This window comes from Esox lucius, chromosome 3, assembly GCF_011004845.1.
Source record: "Esox lucius isolate fEsoLuc1 chromosome 3, fEsoLuc1.pri, whole genome shotgun sequence".
NCBI classification, from domain to species: domain Eukaryota; kingdom Metazoa; phylum Chordata; class Actinopteri; order Esociformes; family Esocidae; genus Esox; species Esox lucius.
The window spans coordinates 18234106-18256081 of NC_047571.1; the positions used below are offsets into that span (position 1 = coordinate 18234106).

General features: G+C 40.6%; 1 protein-coding gene across 4 annotated transcripts in view; it reads left to right on the plus strand.

The window, feature by feature from the left end:
* The window catches only part of mib1 (mindbomb E3 ubiquitin protein ligase 1), a 69123-nt gene extending 66240 nt beyond the window's left edge, over positions 1 to 2883 (plus strand). For all 4 annotated transcript variants that reach the window (XM_010886533.3, XM_010886540.3, XM_010886550.3 and 1 more), the window contains exon 22: positions 286 to 2883. In XM_010886533.3, the coding sequence (XP_010884835.2) occupies positions 286 to 426 (141 nt within the window). In that variant the 3' untranslated portion in view covers positions 427 to 2883. The remainder of the gene's footprint in view (positions 1 to 285) is intronic.
* The last annotated feature ends 19093 nt before the right edge of the window (positions 2884 to 21976 follow it).

A 21976-nucleotide genomic window follows, 5' to 3' on the forward strand; every position in this document is an offset into this window, starting at 1 on the left:
GTGTACGCCAGGTGTACGCTGGAAATTTGGTGTACGCACTTTTGATAAGTGAGGGCCAATGTGTGGATATTAGACCTGCAGTCGTATGCTAATAGATCGCATGCTAATGGGTAAAAGATTCCCACTTAGTGAGTACCAAGATCAACCAATAACAAGCTCTATGCAAATTGCTTTGCGATTCCAAGTTTCCAATACAACAAGAAGTTTCTATTACAGCAGCCATTTTCACAGTATAACGGGGATAACTGAACTTAAAGTGTACTGAGTGTTCCTGTGTATCTACAGACAATGTGTCCAGTGTGTCTGGACCGACTGAAGAACATGATCTTCATGTGTGGCCATGGCACCTGCCAGCTGTGTGGTGACCGCATGAGCGAGTGCCCTATTTGCCGCAAGGCCATCGAGAGACGCATACTCCTCTACTAGAGTCCCAGGCTTCAGTCCCGGCCTTCTAGACCACCACAACCATCCCCACATCAAGGACATCAAGAGACGCATCCTCCTGTACTAGAATCCCAGGCTTTAGTCCCGGCCTTCTAGACCAACACAACCATCCCCAAATCAAGGACATCAGAGCACCCTCCTCTACTAGAGTCCCAGGCTTTAATCCCGGCCTTCTAGATCACCACCTCCCCATGCTTCAGTCCAACCAACCCCACCAGCTGATGCTCTTTTATCAATCACATCCACAATGCTGCCCTGACTGTCTCTTCCGGCCCTGCACAGGGCAACTTACATCCAGAAAGGCTAATAATAGACTTCAGCATTACGATTGTGGCTTATTTTAGAAATGGAAACCTTGTTACAAATACAATCGTTGTATTAAAGAGATAACCTTGGTGTCGTTGTACCTCAGCTAAAGGCCTGTAGCAGACTGACGTCTCTCATTCCCTTGTTTCAGGAAAAGGTGCTTTCCTTGTCAGAATGCCCTTTCGCCTCGCACTCCTACTCATATCTCTCTGGCCCCCTCCCCTCTCCATTTCTCTCTGTTGTTTTCCTGTTTCTGTGTGAGAAACTCTTCCTGTTATCATTCTATCTGTGGTGGCGTCCTTGGCACACAGCCCTGTCCTGTGTGGGACTCTTGGCCTTGAGGTTTGGAGAGGGGGGGATAGCTAGAGCCACTTAGTCTCATCTCCAGGGTCACATATTCAGTATAGCACACTGTAGCAAAACAAAAGTTTGCATCAGAAAATGTGTTTCTTATTGGACAAATGAAGTGTTTTTTTTGTCCATTTTGGTGCCTAGTGACTAGGACCCAGGTTCTGCTGTGTGTTTTCTACGGGTTGGGAGATAGGCAGGCAGGTTGCTGATCTCATTATCAGACGTTGTGTAGTGTCCTTTTCTCTGCAGGCATTGTACTCTCCAAAATTATTCTGTTGACGGACAGCTTCTGTAGCTAAAGTGTGCGTCCATTCATCAATGATCCTTTTATGTTTATTTCTTATGCAAGCCTATTGGTAATGGAAGCTACTGATGTGGGTTTTCAGTAGGTTCCAAATTTGCTCAACTACATTTCTGGATAACTACAGTATGATGACTTTTGTAAACATGGTCAAAATGCTATTACCATGACTTTTAAATGGTTCAGTAACTCTCCCGATACCCATGCATTTGAGGTAGGGTTATTCTTGTGACACGCTACTCAGTCAAGTGTTGAAGACGGCACTGGACAGCTTTGCAAATTGACAATGCTCTCTAGGTTGAAAAACTGTTGATAAAGCGAACGTGCTGATCTCTGTCTGTTTTGGTACAGTGTCGGTCCAGTCACCAGGCAGCACCTTCTCAGCTGCACCTTGTTCACCAACATTTTTGCTGAAGTGCATCACATTTGGGCTATGTACTGTGCTCTAGACCCAGTAGAGATGCAGCGTTTCATTTACTTACTTCCTGTTAACTGAATAGGGTCTATAATGTACTTTCTGGACACTGCAGATAAATTCACCCATTGTTGAGCTTTTGTATGAAACAGTATGTCATTATGCATGTCACAAGTTGCTGTGGAGCTGTTCCAAGACTGTTGGTGGTGTTGTCTGCCTGATATTCCACCATCTTTTGATTCTTCTAAGCTTTGCTCGTAACCCTGGATTATTCCTGTGCCATTGCTTCCAAAAAGGATGTACCTAAATACATGTTGCTTGGGGATATGGTGCTCTTTACCTTGTATTACTTTTTTATTTAAATGTACTTTCTTTTTTAAACAAAAATGTATTGAGGAAGAGTACAATCTAATAGAAAGCCAAAACGATAAAATGTAGAGTGAATTATTTTGTATTGGTGCCCACATAAGGTTTAGAGGTGCACAGTGTATCTCTGGAAACCCTCTACTATAACGTAAATGTAGCTTCTCACCCACATATTCTGCTTCTGTATCAATGTTGCTGTTGCCTGACTTTTTGTCAGGTTCTTTGTATCCTAAGTTTCTATCAGTGTTTTAAATGGTTCCCCAGGCTATGTTGACACTAATACAGCAGATCTCTGTGGAAAAATGCATTAAACATATGGTCGCGCTGACAGCTGACCAGCACACGGTTTTGGCAATGCAAAGAAGACATTTTTTGGGAAATCAGAAAAAGGAATAGCTTCACACTTTTTGACTCCCAGTTTTAATTCTTCACTGATTGTGTTGCTATTTCAAAAGCTAGAAGCACTAATCTTTCTTCATGCTAGTATGGTTGTCTTGTTACAGTTGTTATAAAGGCCCATTTTGTACCTTATTTTCAATACTTATACCTGTCCCGATTTAAAAAGGTTTTAGTTTTGGCATGAATGTTAGGTGTATGTATATGCACTACAACATGTATCATGAACGCTGATCACTCTGTATTGCTTACAAGTGCTTTTAAAATAGCTGAAATAAAGTTCTGAATTAACCTTGGGACATCCCACAGGAGCTTGTTTTATTGGTTTTCCTGTCACTGTCAATTAACTGGAAGGCGACAGTGTTAACTTCTGTCAGAAGTGTTCATGGACAGTAAACATGTTGCACTTGCTCTGTTTTACTCTAAGCTAGAATCTCACAGTTTTTCTGTGAGTTTTTGATTAATTTACAAACTGTCAACACATTTCTCTGAGTAAATCAGTTGGCCAAACATTAATTTCCAGAACAAGATGATATAGCTGCAAATGAATAACAAGCAGACCTTACGGGATGGTATTACCCTCCCTGATGACCTGGCTGTCCTGGGGGCCCGTGGTATAAAACTCCTCTCCATCCCTTTCCTTGTCCTGGGCTTTACTGTTTGGCTGCTGTCACTCACACCCGGCAGGGTTTAACTAATAAACTTACCCCCTGGTGGTGTGCTACGACCCCTGACCTCTTAAAGCCCAGTTAGCTCTGCCAGCCTCCCTGGCCCAGGGAAGATAGTGATGTCCCCAGTCAGGGTGATGGAAGACCTCTCTTCTACTCATCATGGCTACAGCTCCGGACAAAGACTAGGCCATGTAGGGACTTTCTTAAAACGGGCAGGCACTTGATTTTTATTGGACCATCCTGTGTTGACTTTAAATGAACTGACTTTTTCTGGTGTGGTGCGGGGTCTAGTAGGAAACCCTGCAGTACTCCAATAAAAGGGTTGCCTGCACTTGGCGATATTATTCTGCAATTAGACCCCAGAGGGGTGAACTAAAAAGTGGATTGCTGTATTTAGTATATTTGTATAAGTATTTACCCGCAATGGGGACTTTCCAAATTGTATAATGCATTTGTCTTACTGAAATGCACACTACCGTTTGACAGTTTGCAGTCACTTAGAACTTTCCTTGGTGTCCATGAAAATATCCATTAAATTAGTTTGAATAGGAAATATAGAAAAATGAGTAGAACATAGTCATTGACGCGGTTAGAAATAATGATTTTTAATTGAAATAATAATTGTGTTCTTCAAACTTTGCTTTTGTCAAATAATGTTTGCAGCCATTACAGCCTTGCGGACCTTTGGCATTCTACTTGTCAAGTTGTTGTGGTTATCTGAAGAGATTTCACCCCATATTTCCTGAAGCACCTCCCAAAAGTTTAATTGGCTTGATGGGCACTTCTTATGTACCATACGGTCAAGCTGGTCCCACAACAGCTAAACAGGGTTGAGATTTTGTCCATCTTAATCATTTATTTTTATTGGCCTGTCTGTCTTTTTCTTTGCAACTCTGCCTAGAAGGCCAGCATCCTGGAGTTGCTTCACTGTTGACATTGAGACTAGGGGTTTTGCGGGCATTATATAATGAAGCTGCTCATTGAGGAACTGTGAGGCATCTATTTCTGAAACTATACTCTCAAATACTTGTCCTCTTGCTCAGTTGTGCATTAGGGCCTCCCACTCCTCGTTCTATTCTGGTTAGAGATAGTTTGCGCTGTTCTGTGAAGGGAGTAGTACACAGGGCTCTGCACATTTTTCTATTGGTACACAGGACAATTTTCAGGAAGGGTTTAGGGTTTTTTAAATTAAGTGAAATTGTGCTTCTATTAGTAGTGTGGTCTTCCAGACCATTTGAGCCATTTTGGTTAAGCGTGCTGTGGATCTAGCTGGCTGAAACAGTTCTTCAGGTCAGTGTGTAGATTTCCAGCCATGGTATGAGGTGCTGAGACAACCGTTCAAACCAATTTTCTACAACCTCTGAGGCAGAGTACTGCCTTGCTGCCCGGTCCTGTTTCATTAACTACACAACACTGAAGACAGTTTGAAGAATTTTGAATGTATCAGGAGATGGGGAATGTGGACATTTTGAGGTGGAAGCAGATTAATGAAGCAGAATGTTCTGTTTTCTTTCTCTAACTCTGTTCAGTGGTTATTTATACCCTGTATAACCTACCACATGACATAGCTCCATTAATCAAGTAAACAAGGATCCCCTTACTCTAACCGCATTATTTAGTATCCTCCAGAATTGTTTTTTAATGCACGAGTTCACATTTAAGATGTTACAGGTTCAGTGTATTCACACTAATCTAAGCTCCTGTGAACACAACATTTGTCTTCAATTGGAACTTATTTCTGATTAAATTATTGAATTATTGAAATCTAAATCAAAAGGAAACTTTTTGGCTGCGTATTTTGATGGCTGCGTATTCAACCTTTTGTTTAGACTGGCCTTCATTATGAAATTAGAATTTTACTTAACAAATCATTTAGGTTACCTGGACTCAATCTGTATGAAGTTTTAGGTATTATTTTTATTAATAGACCTATCTCTCATGAATACATGATCTGTAGTTAGTATTTTGTTTAAGCCATGGATTTAACTGTACAGTTGAGGGAATTTTTTCAGTCTTATAAAGAAGGATTGTGATTGGTAGATGAGTTACAATAACAAATCAGACATTTAGTATCTCCTAAAGCATTGTCTAGTCAATAATTATGCAGTAGATTATGTATTAAACCACCCAGACACATTAAAGATACAGTTGTCCTTCTGGACTGGAAGATACATGATCAGGGATATGACAATGAAGCTAGTTGATCTGTTTTTGTCACAGATCAACTACTAAAGGAAAACATCCTTCAGTCTGCTTTACATCAAACGCTGGAGTGGAATTCAGATTCAGCAAGACAATAACCAAATACACAAATCCAAATCTGCACTTGAGTTATCAAGAATACTGTTACTGTTTTTTGAGTAGTGAACTTACAGTTTTTACTTTAATAATCTGATTTAACATCTATGGCCGAAAATTGCCTGATGAATTTAGAAAAGAAATACGTGAAATGTATTGCACAAAGCTTTTAGAGACTTACACAAGGATGCTGATAAGCTGAAGAAGAGCATCTCTGAGATGGAGCAAAACCTCAATGATGTACAGAACCTAATAGAACAATTTGAATGTGATAAAAATTAAATAAATTAAGTTCATAAATTAATTGTGGACCTTTTGTAAGTCCACAATGAACGCTTATCAAGCTACAATAATACACCACTTTTAATGATTTATAATTTTTTACTATTTTGTATAGAAAAATTAATTTACATATACAATATCCCATTAATTAAAAACAGTGGGTTGTCTTTGTTAACTAAAGCAGTTGGACTAAGTTGAATTGTATGTTTTGGAACACACCACTAGGTGGAGGTATATCCAATCCCCAGTCAGTGTATTCACCTGTTCAACATAACTCTGACAGGCTACATACATATCTTCTTGACAGAAAATTAAATGAAGTCGACTGCTACTGTCTTTGCAAAAAGCTTTCCTATATTTGTTATTTACATTTTAAAACATGCAATGTTGAAAGGAATTATTTAATTCTCTCATCGTTATATGTGACATTGACACGTCATCCTGGCTCTAGATAAGAAGTCTTGTATTTGTTTTATTATGTTTTTGGCAACTGGCAGTGTATGGGCCTGTCTTAGGTCTGAGTGCCGTGTTGGAGACATTGATCACTCTTTGTCTGAAGGTCCTCTAACATGTCATGCAGTTCAGAAGTAGGCTAGAGCTGTATTTATGGTCGGGCTTTATGGCTGGCCAGGGCAAAGTGCACCCTGACTGTCTGGACAGGCAGGTCTTGGCCCAGAGTGCCGTATACTGGGAGTGGAGGTGTGTGTGTGTGTGGGTGTGTGTGTGTGTGTGTGTGTGTGTGTGTGTGTGTGTGTGTGTGTGTGTGTGTGTGTGTGTGTTGTGCGTGCGTGCGTGTGCATGTGTTAGCCTACTGCTGTGCGTGTGTGTGTTGGTGGAGTTCGGTCTGGAACCACCACCCACCCCACCTCCACAGTAAAATCATAAAGAAGATATATTATGTTTCTCCTCCAAGCACACCTCCATATTCCTCCATACATAGGGCCACAGACTGACACTGATAGCTTTATTGGTATTGATCAGGGCAAAGTGTTCTGGGCCTCTGCTGTGAAAAACATATTACACATGCAGCATCCGGAGGTAACAAATGAGTAAACAACTCGTGACTTGATGCGATGTTCATTATGTTACCCAATTTGTGGTTGGAATGTTCAGCATTTTAGCCAACATCTTCGAGCCTTGGCTGCATCACAGTGTGGAACACTGCGCTGTGTCTCTGTAGTTGGTATCCTTCTACAGTATTATTAACACTTATCTGTGCTGGGGACTGATAACGTTGCGTGACACCATATTTATGTATGCTTTCTAGACAATGGCAGATAGCCTATATAGTTATTTTAGGGAGTGTGCGAAAAATTTAATATTTCTATTTAATATTGATATTTCAGGTACCCTCAAAATGCTCATTATTCCCACATTTTTTATGTTCATGCGCTTTTTTGGTTGTTGCTGTTGTACATTCTTGGCAAATACCAGGTCTGTAATAAACAATTATGTTTCTAAATGTTATTTTTAAATAACTCATGTTGAAAACAACTTAATATTCTAAGATCAAAAAATTACAATTACATTTATTGTTTTTATAAAACTGCTTGTTTGTTGCAAGTCATGATGGGCCATTCAGAAACAGTCAGAAATAATCTGCTCAAAGTTTTTATTCAATTTTTTTAACCAGGTAAGTCAATTGAGAAATAATTTTCTTTTTCGATGACGAGTTGGCCAATATGTTTTCAGATAAAAACAATAACACAACACAACCCCAGAATCTGGTGTTGATTGACATGACTGAAAAAGGGTCATTTTATCTGGGATTTTCACAAACTTCAGTCCCAGCCATTGACAAGCATGTTCACAACATAATGCTGCCACCATTTAACTTGAAAATGCAGATAACCAATGGGTGCATTCACTTAAAAGTACTAACCTTTGTAACAAAGGGAAAATAATGAAACCTGTGATTTAAAAATAAAGTAAAATTGCAAGACAACACTACAAATACCGTTTACTTTCTGTTAAATTGAATACAACCCAATATACATCCTGTAGTTTTCAAGCATTATGGAGGCAGGACCATTTCATAAGTATGCTTGTCATTGGCTGGGAATGGGGAGTTTGTTGGTATAAAAATACATGCAAAAGGAGCAAAACTCAGTTAAAAGGTAGAGTAAAACACACTTTAATCTTTTGAAAACCTTACACTGTTGTATTTTCCAGATCGATAAAAACATGTAAATGCTTTAGAGGTTTTTACATTTAAGAAAGTCCAATTTGATAAATAGAAGCTGCGTGTCAGATGCTCACAAGCAGCTGCATGAGTAATTTACATTTAATTGATATGCCAAATTCCCAGTGCCGTCTCAGCTGTATGTGTTACTTGACCTTATTGATGTGGAGGGTTGTGTCCCACTAGGCACCAGGCTTATCAGCACCACTGGCTGATTGGAGCTATGAGAGCCCGAAGCTCCAGCCTGTAGGGCCACATTTACAGTGCAAATGTTATCGTTCAGATGACACTTTAAACAGTCTTTATCAATATATAGTCATTCAAGGTTTATGAGCTTTGATAAAATGCCACTAACCAAGCGGGGTCATTACAATGTGTGGTGGACCGCATATTATTATTATTTTTTTTACAGTGCCTCTCTTGGGTACATTTCATACTCAACTGAAATAAAAACAAACACTCGACCAAAATGGGGAGAGGAAAGTCAGGCCTCCATGGAGCAGCAATTGATTTTCTTACATAGAGGGAGAGTAATGTTATGGGGCAAACTACACTAGTGTGACTTTGGCATAACCTTATCATTGTATTATCTTTAAAACAGTGGGTTATCATAATTGCTTACTTAATAATTCTATAAAGCTGTGGAAGTCCAACCTTTGGTTGGGCAGTAAACTAAGGAGGCGAAGTGCTTTAGATTCAGAGAGATTGGTAGAATTATGTGACCTAAAGGCTGTAAATACTGTAAAACCATTTAGTGTATTACAGGTGTTATATTAAATTTTTTTGCAGAATTATGGGGAATTATCATCTTTTAAGAAACTGAACATAGTAAAAAGAAAATATCAAAGACGTATTTGGGTGGACGGGAAGCTGTGAAAAGTTTTCATGAGTAGCAATAGTGCCAAACAATGAACCATTCCTGGTATAACCAAAGCAAAACAAAATTGTCTTAAACATTTTGCTGAATAACTTTTTTTATTTAGAAAAATGTGTATTGAAATATATTTTAGTATTTGAGAATGTTTGTTAGATCAACTGTTTTAATAAAGCACTATTGTTCCCATGAAATCTTTATTAATACTAAGACATATTTTTGTGTCAAGCCTTCTCTTGGAAGTGATTAGGTCCACTCTGCAAGTAATGTTGAACAAAGGAGGAGTCGTGTCTAATCAAGAGTTGAACCAATCATGTGAACCAATCGCAATGTTCCTCACTCACAAAAATAACATATCCACATGTAGGTTATTAGAAGATCCATTTCAGTGCAATATACCAATATGTTTTTGAGGGGACACTGATGGCCATGTAATTATTATACTTCTAGCCAATTGTAACAGTTCTGATGTCATTTTGGTGTAAGAACTGTTCAAAAAACATTCCTTTGGGCAAGGGAGTGGGCTTGAGACCATCTTATCAGCCAGTTAGAGATGGGTTTGCAAATACCTTCACAAAAAACTGGTCATTTCAAGGGCTGAAGTAGGCTCAACCAAATAAAGTATGAGAAAATTCAGGAGCTATTGTTTTTATTGAATGCTGTGATATAATTCACACAGAGTGATAATAAATACATTTCAGAAACCATACATTTTCCATCAGTTGGTACTGACTCTCTGATGGTTGGGCTGCCTGGAGTTCACTGGTACTGACTCTCTGATGATTGGGCTACCTGGAGTTCACTGTCAGTTTTGCTATCTGGGAACCAACATAGTTTTCTGTTCATAATTTAGAAACAAATATTTTTATTAAAGTATATTTATAAAAAATAAATGTTATTGAGTACCGCCCAGTATACTTGCATATACTTCTACAAACTTGAATTCCTTGTTCATTCTTTTTATTTCATAATATTTCACAAATGAACACTTCATTTGGAAATGGTATGCCAGCCTACAAATTGTCATGACTCAGAATTACTGAGTGTTCTGTTGGGGACTTCTGCTTTTCCGCATCTGTGTTGAGTTCAGTCAGAAATGTTAAACTCTGCCTGCTTTGCAGATCACAGGACTAGGAGGTCTGAAGCCGAGAAACTCTTGGGTCCTAGTCATTATCCAGGTCTCTCTCTCCAACACTGAGCGCTGGAATATTTGTGCATTGCGTATTGATTCGGGGTACAACCCGTGGTTGTAAAAGAGAGATAAAGAAGTTAGACATTAACTTTCTTTTTCCAGGGGTCACAGTGTGTTTTCACGTAGACCCACCAACACACACAAAAAAACCTGCTTTCTCAGATGAACTCTGGAATATTGATTTTGCTCCTCTCGGCATCTCACTCTTTCTCACACCCACAGGAAAAAGCCTTTGCAGTCAGTATTTCTCCTTTTGGATAGATAGTGCGCCCGGCGAGCAGCATTCCTGTCTACTCCCTTCAAGGCTAAAGCATGGTGGAGGGGAGAGCTGGGAGCACCTGCCTGCCTGCCGTACTGCTGCTGCCGCCTGAGAGACAAACTGTTGTTTTGTTCCACCCTCAGCTGAATCCAACACTTCTTCGTAACACTGCTTTTTCCACTGCTCTCTTCACAGTTTTGAAACTGAAGTAAAAGTGCAAGCAAACGGAATAGAGATTGCTATTTATATGCTCTTTGTATCAAAGCTCAGAAGTTAGAACTCAGGGGAAAGAGATCAGACGCACCCTGGTGATAACAGGATTGTGTTTATTAAAATTCATCGTATTAATCAGGTGCTTGTGACGTCCTATGCATTAGTATATACTGACCTTTGAACTGGGCTGTAGTAAAACGAGCATGTCCACTACAGTTGTATTGTTTTTCAGTGTTGAAGGCCATCTTACCCCACAGTATGAGAATACTGCACCTGGTTTACATGGCAGCACACGTCAACTTCGCACATTTCCATTGGTGGAATTTCTCACCCTTGATGCTGTATAGTGGGGGGGGGGGGGGGGGGGGTTGGGCGTCCGAAAATATCACGCTAGGTGGCCTTAACTTTCCCCCTTTCTCTCAGTAACTGAACTGGCCTCTTAGATAGCAGCTAACCCCAGATACCAACCATGATCTATCTGGTACACTGTATTTCTGTTGGTCGGCCTGGAAAATGAAAGGGAGTCTTCTCCCAGATTGATAACTGCTTGGCACTAGAGCTTGCCTTAAAACAACTCTTGGAGAAAGAGAGACGCTGAGAGACAGAGAGAGAAAGTGACAGAGAGACAGAGAGAGAGAGAGATTGGCGTGAGAGTAGAGCATCCACTTAACACAGACATCCCCCACTGATAGGGTCTGGCTGTTATCCTCCCAGGTCGCCCTGCCCATCAGGGCCAGGAGACAGATGACGTGAGCCCCTGATAGGCTGTCTCCACAGAGGAGCCAGAAAGGAGACAAGACGCCAACCCAGGTCCGGACCGGGCTATGCTGGCTGGGACACAGAGCAGGCCAGTCTAGTGTCCTGGATGACTGGGATTGGGGTGACTGGCGGCGTGGGTCTCTGGCTGGCTGACAGGCTGAATCCTGTCTGGAGAGGGAGAGACCAACAATGACCCCAGACAGACAGCTCTCTCCCTCTGCTGGACGTCATTATGACGTCACACAGTTGACTTCACATAAAGCCCCTGGACAGAGTAATGACAAGGTCACCCAGGTAAAAATAATCCAACCTTATCCCAATGCTGACTATAAAGTAAAAGGTTGTGTAAGCATCGTACTGCAAGCTGTAATAGTATTGTAAATAATGCGCTGTTCTCGGGGAATTACATGTAAGCTGTTGCATGAAACATACGTGAAACGCATTACAAAACAAACAGTAACTGTAACACATTACGTTAAAAGCAAAACGTTTTTTATCGGATAAAAGATTTGGCTGGTGAAAACAGAGTACGTCTTTGTTTATATTAGCCTATCCATAGATAAAGCAGTTCAGTAATCTACTACGGTCACAGATTTGCCAGTACAATAATTGACTATCTATACTTGGCAATTCATCAATAAATTCAATAATTTTTTGTTGTTATGTTTAATGGTGCCTGTAACATGGCACCACTTTAAATATTATTGGACAATGATGCCACATAGTGTATTATGTGGAGATTTGAGTAGGAAAGGTGTGTTGACAGCAGGCACTCTCCCCAATCTCCATTCTATTCCAAATCCGGAGTTGTGCTTCATGCAGGTATGTCACATGACGGTTCTTGCCTTAGTTAATACTGGCTTCTGACCACATTGGGTTACGCTTACAAGACTGCAAGTATCATTCATGGTTTTGCAAACAATGTCTGGTGTTGCTACATGTCAATCATATCATTATACTGAAGAAGAAAGCAATGCTTTAGAAACATGCATATCCCATAAGGAAAACTGCTAAATCAATTCATGGCCAGCTATTTAAACTCTAATATTGATTGATCCTGTGTGTTGTTGGTAATGTTCTTGTAAGATTAATGGAAAAGTAATTAAAAATTCGCTTAAAGAAATCAGATTACTGAGTTTGAGTAATCCAAAAGTCATGTTACTGATTACAATTTTGTACAAGTAACTTGTAATTGTAATGGATTACATTTAAAAGGTAACATACCCAACACTGCATGTTCTTTTATTTGAACAAAATCATCTATCTACTCTGTCCCAACCATTTCGGCATACTCCTACTACAGGCAGTATTGGATTGAAGATTACAGCGAATTTATCGAGATGGCTTCCGCTTTGCAGATAGGATAGTGACAACACTTATCTCTAGATATTCTGTTATCAAAAAACTATTTAGCAAAAGAAACAGACATTAGAGCAGATTTTGGCTTGGCAGAGTGCTTTAACTTTACCCTCCTCGGTACAAGGGTCTGTTTGCACAGTGCATACACCATCCTCTGCTTGGCTGGCTTCACAGAGACATTCACATTAATAAAACATCGCTTTAACATTTATTTAACTCTTTTGACGTTAAATTATCTTCCTACTAAGGCTTTTGGAATTTCAAAACAAATTCAGTCTGCCTTAAGAAAAACTTGGATGAAATACGGTTGAGTCTAAACTAGTGAGTACAGAGGAATTTCTATATGAAACAACTATGATTCTGGAATTTTTATTCAACAAATTGAAAAGTTATCTGTGACTGTCCTGTGTGCTGATTAGGTGTTCCATGGCTCCTGGGTGGGGGTAGGCTGTGAGAGAAGGCCCAGCTTGGCAGGGGTTTGGGGGGCTGAGGGAGATCACAGCAGGGGTTGAAGCCTGCAGGTCACCATGAGGTTATCCTGACCTGAGTTAGGATTCTGCTAGCTGTATTTATCAAGCCAAACTATGCATGTTTTTTGTGTGTGTGTGTGTGTGTGTGTGTGTGTGTGTGTGCGTGCGTGTTTGTGCATGTGTGCATGTGTCTGCGTGAACATGAATGGGTGTGTGTGTGTGTGTGTGCATGGTAAGATGAGGGGGAGCTGGTCTAGGATCCAGCAAAGGTGTCTGTCAAGGATGGAGCCCCTTTCGGTGTGGAGCCACAAGGCCATTTTGGGGGAGTGGGCTGGGGGAGGCGCAGATAAATGGCCTGTTCCTCTGACCCTGGAAGGGTACTGGGTCTGTCTGGCTGCCACAGACTGTAGCAGATTGTGAATACCACAATAAGACATTATTAGGTCTTTGCGAAATTGTATTCACCAAGGACATAATTCCCTTTATTGTTTATTATCCACCTCCCCAACCAAATGAGACAGAGCGTAAAAATGAAACAATATCCTATGTGTATCGTTAATATGCCCAACAAGCAGGTAGTATTTGTTCTTGTCCTGGATTGGACCCGTAAAATGGGTCTGCAGGTGCTGGGCCGGGGGCACATGTCTAGGGCTGTGTTAACCATTAACTATTAACACAGCCATATAACCACGTTACTGATTGACGCCTCCTGTTCTTGAGACTCTTGCTGACCTGTGTGGCGTGGCCGGGTTCTCCGCACACAGGTGGGTTTCATCCAGTGGGAACATCTCCGTAAACGCCGCAGAGGGCTTGGCTCATGTGTAGGCCCAGCCTGGCCTCCTGCTCTCCTACCCTGTCTCCCTATCTCCCTCTCTCCACCACTCCCTCTCCCAGTCCCTCACCCCTCCTCCCCCCTGCTAACCCAGCCCCTGTTTTCCTCCATCTCTTCAGTCTCACTAGCTGGATCCATAGAAGCGACCATTATTCCCATAAAACCCTGCGGAGTAAAGATGGCGTGTACAGAGTGTAGGAAGCCCTGGTTGACATTTAGTGCCTCTAGTGCTTTCCTCCAGGGCAAAAGTCTAATGTTCTCTGGGGAACCTTGGATATATAACACAATCTGGCAAGACATGTCTGTGTGCGCTGAATGGTTGACGGAATTAGGCAACGCTGTGGGTCAGTTGGTGCGCTAAACTAACCTGCCTCCCTCACTGTGGGGATTTTATGCAATGTTCAATCTGAAAGCATAACAGTGTTAGTTTGGATACTTGGTTTATTTGCTTCGGGTTATAAGCCAAACGTTTGCTTGTAACCAACACGTAATGCCATCTCCCAATTCTGGGAAGATGTGTCTATTTTACACACCGGTGTTGGTTCTCTGTAGTGGGTACCAAGGCAAACAAAAATGTTAGAACTCCCTTTCATCCTCACATCTGTACCCATTGTTCTGAGTTAATGCACTTTATAAGTGGGTCAGAGGGGAGAATGGAAGGTTGTTATAGTCAACATCTCCCAAAAGGCTGTTGAGAAAGGTGAGGTCAATGATTTATTAGCCTATAGCTACCCTGGGTGTTCATGGTATAAAACAGGTGCTGTGGGTCTAGAAACACCTTAATTAACTGGTTAAAGTTCTTCGAAATGTTTGCTCCTTACTCCATCACAATTCACTGGTAAACAGTTTTATTGAGCTGTTCTTTTGTGAAGTATCTCTCGTTCACAGGGGGAGATGGTTGAAATTTAAACAGATCTTTTCATTCATATTTACTACATTGTGTTTTTAATAACACTAATGAATGTTACATTTTGATAAGAGAAAAAAAGGATTAAACTAATCTAGTACAAAATGTATCATAGCATGGTTATTATTTAGTTGTTCAAACATGAAGGATATGTCATTATCTTAACTATTATCCAACTTGTCATGCAGAGTGTAAGCAACATGATGATGTCACTGGTAGTGTTCAAAATAAATGCTATCCCTTAGGTTCCCAACATTATCAGGGCATGGTGTATCAACTTCCATGATAGCTTGTTTAAGCCCTTCAGCCACACACACACACACACAAACACACACACACACACACACACAAATAAACGTACATACACACATATTGTCGCGACTGTTGATAGCGTGTTGCTGTCCCCATTGGTTTAAGTGTTGCCAACACCTCCACCTGTCTACCACTACATTTCAGACAATGTTTAAGGTTTGTCTGTGTAAGGGGAGGATGGACAGGAGGAGACAGGAGGGGACAGGAGGAGACAGGAGGGGACAGGAGGGGACAGGAGGAGACAGGAGAGGACAGGAGGGGACAGGAGGGGACAGGAGGGGACAGGAAGGGACAGGAAGGGACAGGCGGAGACAGGAGGGGACAGGATGGGACATGAGGAGACAGGAGGGGACAGGAGGAGACAGGAGGGGACAGGAGGAGACAGGAGGAGACAGGAGGGGACAGGAGGGGACAGGAGGAGACAGGAGGGGACAGGAGGAGACAGGAGGGGACAGGAGGAGACAGGAGGAGACAGGAGGGGACAGGAGGAGACAGGAGGGGACAGGTGGAGACAGGAGGGGACAGGAGGAGACAGGAGTTATGAGATGAGTGCTCCTTCGAGGCTCACTGGATGAAAGATTTTTGGGAAATGCCATTTCTTTGCATTCAATATTGCCAATGAGGATATATTTTAAAGTAAGGTTTTCTTGACAAATCTGCAGTTCTATGAAATGCCATGCTTTACATGTACTTGTTTGAAAGGCAAACTTTGCCTGACATTTAATTAATGGCTACAGTATGTACAAGACGTAATGGAGGCCCGTGTCCCAGCCTTGTGAAAGAGTTTAAAAGAACAACCACATAGACACCATGTGGAAGGGAGAATGTTAAAGGCCTGACCGAATAGCTGCTCCAGTCCCCCATGTCTTTTTTGTCCCCCTTTGTTGGGCTAGATTGATACAGGCCCACATTCACAGTGTTACAGTAAATTATACGTGCCGCAGATCATCTTGATATGAACACATTTTGAGAGTCAGAAGGTTTTTTTAGGTCATGGCAATGCCCCCTCAAAGACAAACTCTGACAGAAACTCAAACATGGAAAGGCCCGTGCACGCACAAACACAAACACACACACACACACTAAACACATTTGGTTTCAACATGGAATTATAAGTGAATGAGTTTAGGGAAGGACTGTGAATTTAAAAAGAAATTAGTTACAGTGAAGTGGACGGAGGTGACATGCTGCTTTTCAGCCTGACCAGGAGTCATCGCATGTCTTTTCTGCTGTAGTGTAGTTAGGCAGGAACCATAACCAGGCAGCAGGCATAATACTCCCACCATGAGCAAACAGTTCCGGACAAACAGAACGAGCTGCAGGCGCTACGGCTCTGCCTGGTACAGCACACTGAGGACGGAGACGCAGGCACAAAGGACAGCCCATGATTGGTCTGTTTGATGGAGATCTGATAAAAAAAAATCATAATTGGAGCATGTAGAATGCACATGTTGACTGTTTTCAGTCAAACAAAGGCTCTGTCACGCCATCAATTGGACTGGTCAGGCTAGCATGTCAATGTTTTCATTGTCTGGGCAACTGGAGTAAAGTGGCAACAGAAACAGAAAACCAGCAGTCAAGTTCACAGTTGTGCACATTTCTTTCATTTCGTGTAATTCTATTGTGTGGTGTGGCGGGTTTGTTTGTATGTGTCAATATGTCCATGCACATGTGCAAGTCGAGGTCATACAGTCGTGAAAGGACAAGTGGAAATGTTTCTCCACAACGGCAGACATTTTTAGTTGGTTGTGCTTTGCAGTGTTTTCAGTGAAATGTTATCAGGTCTGCCAGGCCCATTGTTTGTTCTGCACACTCAAACAGCCTCACACATTTGAATCCATTTTCCACTGGAAGGAACGATGGTTTTACTGGGGCTGTCCATTTGAGAAGGTCAAGGCCCTGTTCTGGGAGGATGCATTTCAACAGAATTCAGCACCACTAGGTCGCCAATCCAGGTTTGGAAAATGTCACCCTATGTGTTGGATCGATTCATAAACTCACAACACAAGACCAACTTATGGTAAGCCATGGTATCACAGTCACAGATTACTTAGAGTAACTTACTTACTGTATATTATTGACTGCATACCTTTAGTACCTGTAGTACTTCATTTAAAAGGTGAGGAGCAGAGGAGATGAATGAAACAAATGGAAGCTAATAATAATTGGGTGGACATGATGAAATTAAGGCCAGATTGTAAATAGCCATGACAATGGATTAACACATACTTACATTATCAGCGTCACGGGATCTTTAGTGACCACAGAGAGTTAGGAATACGTTTAAACAGGTCACATAGTCCCATTCCAAGATACTCTGGACCAAACTGCACCTATTGTACAATTCTAGGACTTTTACCCAGCTAGCTATTTGGAGTGAAACAGAACTCTCCACGATCCACTTATACAGATACATGCTATATACTTTCGGAACTAGGAAAAGAAACGATGGACAAGAGAGTGATTCATTAATAATCTACCAAGATGGAAGTCTCACTCCCCTCATACTGTGTTTGACTAATAAGGAGCAGACACAGCAGGTACAATTCAATGGCCAGGCCTTGAGACTAGAAGGGCCTGTTTATGGCAAGGCCTGGCCCTGCAGCTGCCCTTCTCCTCTACGTCTCTTTCTGTCAGGCCCTCCTCCCCCTAACTCTCCCCCTAACTACTCCCCCCATCTCTCCGCCTCGGCTCTTTACTATCTAATGACGTCACCTGTGCCAAGGCTGATCTTTTTCTATGGCGCTCCCAACCTACAAACAGCTGATTCAGGGAAAGTCACAGTGTGTGCTGGAGACCTGACCTTCAGCTAAGACAAAACACAGAGAGGGACTGGCTCTGGCTGTCGAGCTAACAGGATGGAGGAGACGGAGACATTAACATGGAAACAATAACACGGCCTTGCTCCAGTTTGAAAAATCTAATATCATCTATAAGCTGTAGAACTCCGCGACCTAATACAGAGATGTGTATTTAAATGCCTTGTCCCGTTTATAATGCAATACAGAGAAGTTGATTCAAAACCCCTGTCATGTCAAAACATTTAGTATGTAGTATTTCATAGCCAAAATTACCAATTGGGGATTTTTCAGTAAATATCTAATCAGTTATGCATTCTAAAAGGAAATGCTGCCATGTCATCTTTGTACAAGAAGAAAACAACAAAGTCGAGAGCTGGAACAGCCCATTCTGCCATTCTAATCTTTCCCCCCAATTAGCTTAAGTTCTCACTGCCTTCAATTGGTGCAGTGTTGAATTATACACCTCAGGCTTATCTGGTTAGGTTGTCTAATGGCTTTTTAAACACTTGAGTCACATGGGTGATGGATGGATGGAGGGCTTATCTCGGGGTCCATCACAGGCAGAGCATCCCAGGAGGAACTTTCTGACATGGGGTTGTGAGGGGCTGGATGGCCACGGCCCACCATGCACCACACTGACATATATCCATACATTATATACATCATTTCTACATAGACTTCATCTTATGGTCCATCTTAGGGAATACCTATACTTATATGTGTCATGCCCGGTCCTTCCTTCCACTGGAAAGATCAACCTCGTTTGCTGTATGAGGTGAGTCAGAAGGCAGGACACAGTTTAAATGAGAGGATATGCCAATATATTGTGTTAAGGTCTTTGCAGGAAAAACATTTTAACTATGCTGCCATCACTGAGACACAGAGAATGTTTTTTGTGACCATTTTTGTGATTTCTTTTCTACTGCTGTTAAATTAAGAATTCACCATTGAAAAGTCAACTGAAAGGCAATATTACTTTGTTTGTAACTTTCTCCATAAGCCTATTTTGTGTGGATGTAGATTATTTACTTTGGGAAGTTATTATTATGGGCATATGTGGTCCTGATATGGTTGTACAGAAAGATACTGAACCTCATAATCTTGTCTATATGTTATTCTTTGTAATTGTTGGCTCCAGTCTGACTCCTATCTATCCTGCATGTCATTTTTTATTAGCCTCCAATTAATAAACAGAACCAAGGTCAAGACTAGAGAGACCGTGGGTCAAAGGCATCCATGTCACCAACCTGTGACACCATCACACATGGGCTGGTACTACAGAGGGGCTGTTTCCATTTCTGTCTGATTATTTACTTTTATGAGTCTGAATTTGAATAGTTATTTTTTTTTAAATGGTATTGGGCCATACTGTTCAAATTGTTACTTTGATCTTTCTTCATGTTCTGTTTTTGTGGACTAAGTGACACCAATCCCCTATCCTGTGCAAAACTAAGCAAACACTCCCCACTACATCAGTATCATTAGATGAAGAGGAATGTAGCTGGGCATAGACAACTGTTCATCACATGACCCAGCTTGGGTGCAGCCGAATGTCTGTGGCTGTTTAATAGTTCTGCGGAAGCTGTCACCCAATGGAAGTTAGCTGCAGGAGCTTGATACCAAATCCCCTGACCTCTCTTACGCACACACACCCATACTTCTCAGACACACTCATAATCGGGCAGGTGAGGGTGTTCCGTTTTGTGGGCGAGCCATGGAAAGCAGGACGATTCACACTGTCCAAACGACAAAGGTTGCTTTTACACACCTGCCCTGCCTCGTTTAATCATCTACTACTCCAAACAGACATCCCATCAGCCACTAGGGCAGCCCCTAGGGAGGTGTGTCACCAACCGCCATGCTGCAGAGATGGAAGTTCTACAATTTCCCTCATTAATTATTTTTTATTAAATAAACAAGTAGTCACACTGCAAATTTGAATCCTAATCATAAATTTAATTGAAGACCTAAAACAATGCTTTTTATTTAAATACATTTTCAAAATATCGTGCATATTTAATCAACCTTCCATGGGAGCCATTGACAGACAGACCAATATACAGACAGAAAGAAAACCAAACCGCTGTAAATAGGTCATTTAAATGCTTAAAACATGTGAAGAGATTAATAAAAGACAATAAATTACTTTCACAGCTTCCTCATTATGAAGCAAGTTGAGTCTGACTCCATAACAAATCACATCTCTTCCTCACAAAGCTATAGCTATTTACCAGAAGTCAGACCTGTAGAAATTATTGTAACTGTGAATAATTTTGAATAAGGATTTGGGATATTTTACATGGGTTGTTGGATATATACATTTGATGCAATTAATTCTCAAATCATCATTTAGAATATGATGTCATCATAAGCCAAATTCAACGTGCCAACTGAAATGGGATCGAGTGATTATTTTATTGTAACTCAACAGCTAAAGCATATTGTCAAAAGATATCGGAGGCTAATTCTTTAATTGTATTAATTGTTTCATGAGATATCAGTAGGCTTATTAGTTCTATATGTGCACCCACTTCAGTTATGAGGAGAACCACAGTAGGAAATTATATTTTATCATACTTGATCACCTGTTGGTTTGATCGTATTTATGTTCATTATTGTATTCAATATGCAACAATGGAATCCAAATAATTTAAATTCGCAGACATTACTGGTGCTCTTTGGGTTTTATGAAACCATTGGTTTTCCCCGTTAATAATAATCAGCCAAAATGGAATTATACTCTGAAATGACATTACACTCATGAATTACTTCAAAATGTAGTGTACGGATTATATTCACGGATTTTCTGTTAATAGTTAGTCGTTATTTGACGAAATAATTTCATTGCCAAAAAAAATGTGTTTCTAAAATGCTACAGAAATATTATCTGCAACTGCAAGTCTCAGTGCTTCTATTGCTTATCTTCATCGTATGTTATCAACCTTTTTTGAGATTAAATAGACACTCAAAAGGTCATGATAAAATGCTGTGTTATGTTTAACAAGTGGATACAAGGAAAGTGTAGCTTTTTTATTGGAATATCTGTAATTAAATAATAATAAGCTAATAATATAACAATAATAATTATAATAGTCCATTTGTACAAAAATACGAAATATTGATCTGATTGGATATCTATAACGTGTTCGCAGAGAACGTTTGGCAACGCCATGATTCAGATTTCAACGTGCAAAACAATATGCAAACAATGTATTCAGACACCGCTACACATTTCCCTTGTGTCAACGGTTGATACCAACGGACATAACTAAACCAACAAACAAATACTGACTGTTACAGTTTTGTTACATATCCGAGCACAAAGAAATATTCTCAAAGGGATGTAATCAGTCTGACACAGGGTGACTTATTAAGTAAATGTCTCAAGGCTACAAGTTTTACAAATCGCTGACTGTTCCCCATTCATTATAAACTCGCACCTTTGTTGACATTATTACACCCCAGACAAGCAAACTTCATTTACGCCTTCAACACCAATCATGAATAACTTTCAAATGTGATATGTCCAAATGAAACCAGTCAAAACTGATTTTACAAAGTTATCAGATTTTTTTTTAACAATGGAAAAACAATGATCATATAACTTGTAAATATATAAAATGTATAAATATCGAATTTATTATATTATTGTGGCATTGAGGGGACGAAAAGCTTTACTGGGCCTATGCACCATGACATACAGTTCAATACTTATAGGTCTCTATATCTTCAGTTTAAGAATATAGGTTTCGGTAATGAAGTGCAATGTTCCTGATTATCTCAATAATTGCAAGACTTCTAATAAACGAAGACCAGCAGCTTTACAGTAGGAAATGTTGTGTTTAAACATGAAACAAACATAAGGAGATCATTAATGTCATGTCACTACATATGGTATTGACACCTGAAGGCGATTGGCTATAAAATTAAATATACAAACATTATAACAATGTAAAGATATAGCCATTTAGAAAATCTATAAATAA